The 7,397-nt window shown below is 50.6% G+C and overlaps 1 protein-coding gene across 1 annotated transcript in view; it reads right to left on the bottom strand.

Moving 5' to 3' along the window:
• Positions 1–7,397, bottom strand: part of LOC107099523 (plexin-B3-like) — a 16,098-nt gene that overhangs the window by 2,849 nt on the left and 5,852 nt on the right. Inside the window, exons 5-27 of the mRNA XM_015397687.1 lie at positions 7,127–7,296; positions 6,901–7,052; positions 6,645–6,750; positions 6,344–6,480; positions 5,331–5,507; positions 5,084–5,249; positions 4,874–5,005; positions 4,663–4,767; positions 4,426–4,587; positions 4,076–4,227; positions 3,892–3,992; positions 3,594–3,811; positions 3,338–3,516; positions 3,029–3,095; positions 2,482–2,628; positions 2,323–2,403; positions 2,170–2,248; positions 1,977–2,080; positions 1,818–1,896; positions 1,185–1,351; positions 938–1,098; positions 642–789; positions 495–559 (exon numbers count right to left, since the gene is read on the bottom strand). Of these exons, the coding sequence (XP_015253173.1) occupies positions 495–559; positions 642–789; positions 938–1,098; positions 1,185–1,351; positions 1,818–1,896; positions 1,977–2,080; positions 2,170–2,248; positions 2,323–2,403; positions 2,482–2,628; positions 3,029–3,095; positions 3,338–3,516; positions 3,594–3,811; positions 3,892–3,992; positions 4,076–4,227; positions 4,426–4,587; positions 4,663–4,767; positions 4,874–5,005; positions 5,084–5,249; positions 5,331–5,507; positions 6,344–6,480; positions 6,645–6,750; positions 6,901–7,052; positions 7,127–7,296 (3,055 nt within the window). The remainder of the gene's footprint in view (positions 1–494; positions 560–641; positions 790–937; positions 1,099–1,184; positions 1,352–1,817; positions 1,897–1,976; positions 2,081–2,169; positions 2,249–2,322; positions 2,404–2,481; positions 2,629–3,028; positions 3,096–3,337; positions 3,517–3,593; positions 3,812–3,891; positions 3,993–4,075; positions 4,228–4,425; positions 4,588–4,662; positions 4,768–4,873; positions 5,006–5,083; positions 5,250–5,330; positions 5,508–6,343; positions 6,481–6,644; positions 6,751–6,900; positions 7,053–7,126; positions 7,297–7,397) is intronic.

Raw genomic sequence — 7,397 nt, 5'->3', positions numbered from 1 at the left:
AGGCTGCCCTGCAAGGCTTTAAACCTGGGTTTAAATGGAGACTAAGCCATTCTCAAGCACATATCAAGGAGCTCATCTCCATTAGAAACTCCACATCTGCTGGATGCTGATGGGGATTTCTTTAATATGTCATAGTAAATTAAGTGTTCATTTCTGCATGTTTTGCTCCTACGAATTTAATAATAATATTGTGCATGCTCTCCTCGAGCTCCGAGGATAAGTCGGAGCTCAGCAATACGGGAGGAACAGCGGAAGCTGTAGGCTTTGCTTTGAGCAGGAGGTCTGGATGCTGCGGGGCGGAGCGGAGGATGGAGCATGAGGGATTTCAGGGTAACAGAAGCGGCACAAGTGACGTTAGACACTGTGTCAGACAACATGCGGTAATTTATAAATGTTTTAAATCAGGTTGGGTCCGGATTAGCCAGCAGGTGGTAACACTTTGGTAACACTGAAGAATAAACTGCACCAGAACCAATGACAGGAAGCCGTCTCACCTCTCCACCAGTTGTTTGTACCGAGGTATTTCTCTGGCATAGAGCAGCTTGTTGACTGGGGAGTCCTGATTGGACAAAAAGATACAGGTGTGAAATGACCAGAGAACCCAGACCAGTAGGTGAAGTATAGAGAGAGACAGGTCCTACCCGTCCCACTTTATGTTCCGAGGTGGTGCATGAGTCGATGAAGGTCTGAGCGATCACAGAGAGCACGGCGTCGATGCTGTCAGTTACTTGGACATCCAGAACAAACTGTGGGTTCTTCAGAATGTTGACCCAAAACCTTAGAGGGAGACTGGGGACAAAAAGGGTCAGAAAGACAGGTCAGGGAAACAAGGGTCAAAGAAGCCCATCAAGGACAAGCAAGGCAGAGCGCATTGGACACAGAAAGTTGGATGAAGGCAAGGGTTTGGGGAGCCTCAGGTGAGTGAGGTGGGTCTCACCTGTTTGTCTTCCAGATGTGGACAGTCTCTGGATCGTCTATTGCATGCTTCTCAGCCATGTCGTCAAGAAAATCAAAGAAAAACCTGACAGCAATGGGTGGAGGACGCTTAGTGCTTAGGATGGCCACGAAGACGTCGTCCACAAACTTCTGCAGTGTCCCCTACAGAGACAAAAGGACAGTTAATGAGAGGCTCTGGTAAAGTCCTGTGTGTGTGAGGTGGGGGTGGGGCTGAAGGTCAGGGGTACCTTCATGGACAGCAGTCTGGTCAGATAGATCTCAGGAATGGCCTTGGCTCTCTCCCGTTCCCTCATGCTGCTCTTCCGGTGTTTTGGCATTTCTGGATCTTCGCTGCTCTTGACCAGGTGCCACAGACGCAGACCCTCCTCTTCCTCGCCCTCCAGCATTGGTGCCTCTAAGGCGACAAGAGAGATTTAAAGTCAACTCAACAGCTAAAACAACAAATGACTAAACTGGTTCTCCCTGTTCTTTGGTCCAGATTGTTCTCTATAGTTCTCCCAGTTCTTTATTCCAGATAGTTCTCTATAGTTCCCCTGTTCTTTGGTCCAGATGGTTCTCTATAGTTCTCCCTGGTCTTTGGTCCAGGTCGTTCTCTATAGTTCTCCCTGGTCTTTGGTCCAGATCGTTCTCTATAGTTCTCCCTGTTCTTTGGTCCAGATAGTTCTCTGTAGTTCCCTGGTCTTTGGTCCAGATCGTTCTCTATAGTTCTCCCTGTTCTTTGGTCCAGATCGGTCTCTGTAGTTCCCTGGTCTTTGGTCCAGATCGGTCTCTATAGTTCTCCTGTTCTTTGATTTAGGCTGATATCAGCTGATTCTTCCTGTTTTGTGGGATTCTTCTTTGTAAGATGTTTGGGTTCTTACTTTCTCCGGTCTGAAACACCTGGTTGATTCCTGAACTGTGAAATCGAGGGATCAGAGCGACTGTGGCTCCATCCGGAACCTGAAGAACAGAGAACATGAGACCAGATTGAGCTGCAGCGTAGGGCAGATGCAGACATGCAGCTATTGATTGTTTCCCACCTTGTAGTGCTGCAACGTGTTGAGCCGTTTCCAGCGACCATGAACGACTGCTGTGACATCATCATCAGAAAGAGTCAGGTGGCCGGCCTGACCAGAACGCCACTCTGCAGGCAAATGTATGCAGGTGAAAACAAGCTGTCTGTCTGAAGACAGAGACTGGTGAGACATTCGGGGGAGATGGACAGATGCCTACCCAGGTCCAGACTGTCAGCTGCTGGTCGCTGAGAGAACGGAGCTCCTCTGTAGACCTGATCCAGGATTTTATCTTTTACCTGCACCCAGACATTCATTGACAGGTGTGAATAAGACCACGGGGTGAAAAACAGCTGGTGGGGCATCTACGCACCTGTGTGATGGTGTCGGTATCAAGTACTTTAACAGGACATGGCTGGACCTCAACTCCGTTCTTCACCAGGACGTTCAGAGTCTGAGAATGAGGTGAGACAGATGGGTGACAGGCCAAACTGATGAGGAACATAGGAAGAAGTGGTGTTGCTATGGTTACCATGGCAGAGTAATCGATGTCCTCCCGCAGTAGGTGGCTGTCATTAAGGGTCCGTTTGGCCTTTCCAGTCACAGCATCCACCGGCCCTTTGTCCACCTGATACTTTATGGCTCTATAGAGCATGTAGAGAGGCTCCCCTGCCACCTCCTGGCAGACAGACAGGTGAAGGTAAGACAGGGGGAGAGACAGTGAAAGACAGACAGGTATAGGAGGGACAGGAGGAGAGACAGTGAAGGACAGACAGGTATAGGTGAGACAGAGGGAGAGACATTGGAAGACAGACAGGTGAAGGTGAGACGGGGGAGAGACAGTGAAAGACAGACAAGTATAGGTGAGACAGGAGGAGAGACAGTGAAGGACAGACAGGTATAGGTGAGACAGAGAGAGAGACAGTGGAAGACAGACAGGTGAAGGTGAGACGGGGGAGAGACAGTGAAAGACAGACAGGTATAGGTGAGACTGGAGGAGAGACAGTGAAAGACAGACAGGTAGGGGAGAGAAAAGGAGTGAGGGGGCAGACGGGTATAGACAGAACAAATAGCGTTACCTTCAGGAAGGAATAGAGACAGATGGACATCCAGTTGGTCAACATCTTCTCAACAACTGTCTCTGTCCTGAAAGACAGCAAGAGACACAGTTTAGTCCCGGTTCAGGACGAACGCTCTGGGGTTAATCAGGTCATCTGGTTCTGATCGGGCCTCTCCCCTCCAAAAACCAAAAAGATTCAAACTCTGGGTTGTCATGGATACCATGTCCCTAAACCCAGGACATCTGCTCAGGTCTCCCTTGGACAGCAGGTCTGGTTTAATCGAGAAAACATTCACCGTTCATCTGAAGGTGTGTTTGTTTTACGTACCGGCGCAGCATGAGTTTGGGATTTTTGGCCACATACTGCTGCACCAGGTCCTGCAGCAAAGTCTTCATGACTTCAGTGAAGTACTCCAGCTTGTCATGGAGAGCTATGGTGAGCAGACTGGCCACGTAGCCGCGGTCCCTCTGAGAGAACCCCTGCTGGGCTTCCAGGGTGTGAATGAACTGGAAGGAACAGAACTACAGTGTTAGATTTACCTGCTGCCAAACCTGGTCCCAGACAGCACCTGAACAGAACCCACCCTGGTAAGGAAGAGTCTGTTGTTGAGCAGGTTGTTGAGCTGCTGAAGGCCCTGCTCTACAGTCTGTCTTCTGGACTCCGGCAGGTCAAGTTGGTGGCTCAGCAGCGCCGTCTGCTGTCCAGGAAAAAAGATCCTATCTGCATACGTCTTGTAGTCCAGCAGAGGGAGACCAGGTCCTCCCACATCACTGCTAAGGTCCATCATTTCCGTCATGAGGTCTACAGGATGTGGAGAAGGACAGTGAGATGAGACGTTCAGGAGAACAGCAGGTGGGTCAGAGTCTCCATCACCTGCTTACCTGTGAACTCTTTACGGCATTGGTCTCCCACATTGATCTCCAGAGTTTCCAGCTGCAGCAGAACTTTCTTATAATCTCTGAGTGCCTGTTTACTTTTCCTCCTGCATAGAAACAAGTGGAACTCTAATCAGTAACCGAACAGTTCTCCTGGTTCTGCAGAACCCTGGAACAGACAGTTGATTACCTGTACATAAGAATGACAACCAGCACCGACAGAATGATGACAGCAGCTCCAGCGCCAAGACCGATTTGAGCTGCCAATGGGATGGGGGATAGTAACGAGTCACTGTCGTACTGAACCAGTCCCAGGTCCACCTTCAGGTTCCCCATAAACACCTGAGAAACAGTCGGTAGATATGAGGGTAGGAAGGCTTTTTTTCCACTATTTGACTCAAATCTGCATTGAATTAGATGCATATTTGTGGGTGACATGAACACATGGAAAAACAAATGATTATCCAGCAATTCACTTTAATACAAATACACAAGAGGTTCTTAGTTTTCTTTATAGATGTTGATCTTTGCTTTCATTACCTTCAGACTGGGAAGCTCGTTGCTGCCGTCCACGCTCAGAGGCTGAGTCTCAGGCGGTTCGCAGTACAGGTGAGTCCTGTCCAGAGTTTTCACCTCACAGCCTTGTTCTCCAAGGCGAGCCTGGACTTCATCCTTGGTCATAGCTTTGGTCAGGTCCTGACCCTGAGGGATGCCATGACATCATAACACATGACCACCTGCTGTGTCCATCGGACCAGGCTAAGAGTGTTACTGTACCTCTACGGCGATCACTCCACCAGGTTTGAAGCGGTACGGAGCATCCGGAGCCTCTCGGTTCAGAGGGAAGAGTTGAGGGTTCGGAAGATATCTGAATGTCTTACCCTGGTGGACAGAGACAGATGGACGGGGACAGGTTAGAGACAAAGAGGCTGCTTTCTGTCCAGGGCTTCACACTGTTGGTGGAGAGGGTGGGTAAACATGGAGGTACCTCAATGCTGTTGAAGTGGACCCTGACGTTGTCCAGCTGAAACCAGACCCCTTTCACTCTGAGCTCTGGGCTCACTGCCGGCGTCCTGCATGTGATCTCTGAGGAGGACAGGACCGAGCAGCGCTCAGTCACCTGAGAGGTGGACAGGGGAGCCCACAGGTTAGAACAGGTAAGTCAGGGACATGGTTCTGATTGGTCGAATCATCTCACCGTTGCCATGGTGCCATTAAAAACCAGTTGCTGCTTGGCGGTCAAGAGAGCAAATCGTCTTCTTCGCTTAACCCTCTGAACCTCCAGAGGCTCCACCCACACTGATATGGCTGGTTCCTGCACCACGTCCAGGTTCCTGCCGGTCACCTTAATGACACGCCCCCCTCTGAGGACGGGAAGTCAACCCCTTATTAGGAAACATGGCTATAAGGCCAAAGGATGTCTACGCTCAGAGGTTGGTCCTTACGCATAGAAGCTCTCTGCAGGTGTAGCCTTGGTAATGACCGGGTCGTCCAGGTAACGGAAGGTAAGGTCGGGACCAGTCCGATCAGCCTTACCGAAGAAAACCTGAACTGGAACTGCACCAGTCTGATTACTGGAACCGGTCTTGCACACAAAATGGGAATCAGTCACCTCATTCAAACTGGGAGGACACAGGAGACAAGAAGACATTTAAGAGGGAGGGACAATTCAACCTGAACTGTATACAAGCTGCAGCGCGGGCCTGTTTCCCCGGCAACAGCAGAACCAGGTCAGTGCTATCAGGATCAGAAGACCTGGGTCAGTGCAGGACTAGAAGAACCGGGTCAGTGCTATCAGGATCAGAAGACCTGGGTCAGTGCTATCAGGACTAGAAGAACCGGGTCAGTGCTATCAGGACCAGAGCAACCGGGTCAGTGCTATCAGGACTAGGAAGACCGGGTCAGTGCTATCAGGACCAGAACAACCGGGTCAGTGCTATCAGGACCAGAACATCCGGGTTAGTGCTATCATGACCAGAAAGACCGGGTCAGTGCTATCATGACCAGAAGAACCTGGTCAGTGCTATCAGGACCAAAAAGACCGGGTCAGTGCTATCAGGACCAGAAGACCTGGGTCAGTGCTATCAGGACCAAAAAGACCGGGTCAGTGCTATCATGACCAGAAGAACCTGGTCAGTGCTATCAGGACCAAAAAGACCGGGTCAGTGCTATCAGGACCAGAAGACCTGGGTCAGTGCTATCAGGACTAGAAGACCTGGGTCAGTTCTATCAGGACCAAAAAGACCTGGGTCAGTGCTATCAGGACTAGAAGACCTGAGTCAGTTCTATCAGGACCAAAAAGACCGGGTCAGTGCTATCAGGACCAAAAAGACCGGGTCAGTGCTATCAGGACTAGAAGACCTGGGTCAGTCCTGTCATTACAGCCTAATAACGGTGGCATTGTCGGTGGCATTAGAACCAGTACTATAAGATGCAATAGAACCGGACCGGGACTTACATGTAACAAGGCTGTTGACCCAGAAAAGCGGTCAGGTCTGACTTCTGTCCTGTCATCAGCTGTCTTCCCTTGATGGTCAGCTTGGTTCCTCCAGAAACTGGACCTTTATCTGGAACCAGACTGGTGAGCTGAGGGTCCTTGTTGGGGGAACAAAAACAGCAGAACCTTTTTTAAATGGGTCAGACTAGCTGAGCGGGTCAGAACTGTAGTTGGCAGAAAGTTCGCTGAGTTGGACGTAGTCTTTTCCTGAGTAACTGGGCTCCGGACGGATCGGGTTCAGCCTCTGGAGGTGAAGTCTTACCTGATAGGTGAACATCTGCGCCGACCGGCCGGGTGAAGTTGTTCCCACGGTAACCTGAACAGGCCCAACCCTATTCTTCCCACTGCGCTGCAGCTCACACACAACCCTAAGACAGGTGAACGGGTCAGCACAGGTGAAGGGGTGCATAGGAAGGTACAGACGGGAAAATGACTCAACCTAAAACATTGACCTTTGATTGGATGAGGTGTTATTTCAACAATCAGACCAATCAGAGGTTGAGTACAGGAAAGGTTACCTGGTGGAGATCCGGTATCCTTCGGGTTGTGCCAAACACGGGACGTCTGCCACCTTAACTCCGCCCAACACGTCCTGATACCGGGTGCCCAGGTTGGACCCTGTGATTGTCACCAGGATTCCACCCTCCAAAGGCCCGGACACAGGGAACACCTGGAGACAGACATGTTACATGTTTCCACGGTAACAGGACATGTGCAGCCTGTCAATGGGACGGCAGAGCTCACCTGTGTGATCTGAGGAGAGGGACAGGTGTCTGAGGGTGAGCTAGAGCATGATTGGCTGTACACACAGCTTGGGGCGGGACTTCCTGGACACCAAACACAGCCGTATTCCTTAGGCACTGCCTTGCACTGCGAGCAATCTGATTGGCCGGCTGAGCAGTCATACAGATGGACTGAGGGGACAGAAGGAGGAATGGTCAACATGCTGGAGCCTGATGGTCTGTTACTGGTCTGGAACTGGAGCCTGATGGTCTGTTACTGGTCTGGAACTGGA

This window comes from Cyprinodon variegatus, unplaced genomic scaffold (genome assembly GCF_000732505.1).
Source record: "Cyprinodon variegatus isolate N-32 unplaced genomic scaffold, C_variegatus-1.0 Scaffold28, whole genome shotgun sequence".
Lineage (NCBI taxonomy): Eukaryota > Metazoa > Chordata > Actinopteri > Cyprinodontiformes > Cyprinodontidae > Cyprinodon > Cyprinodon variegatus.
The sequence above is the reverse complement of the archived record's forward strand: the minus strand, read 5'-3'. Positions and strand labels throughout refer to the sequence as shown.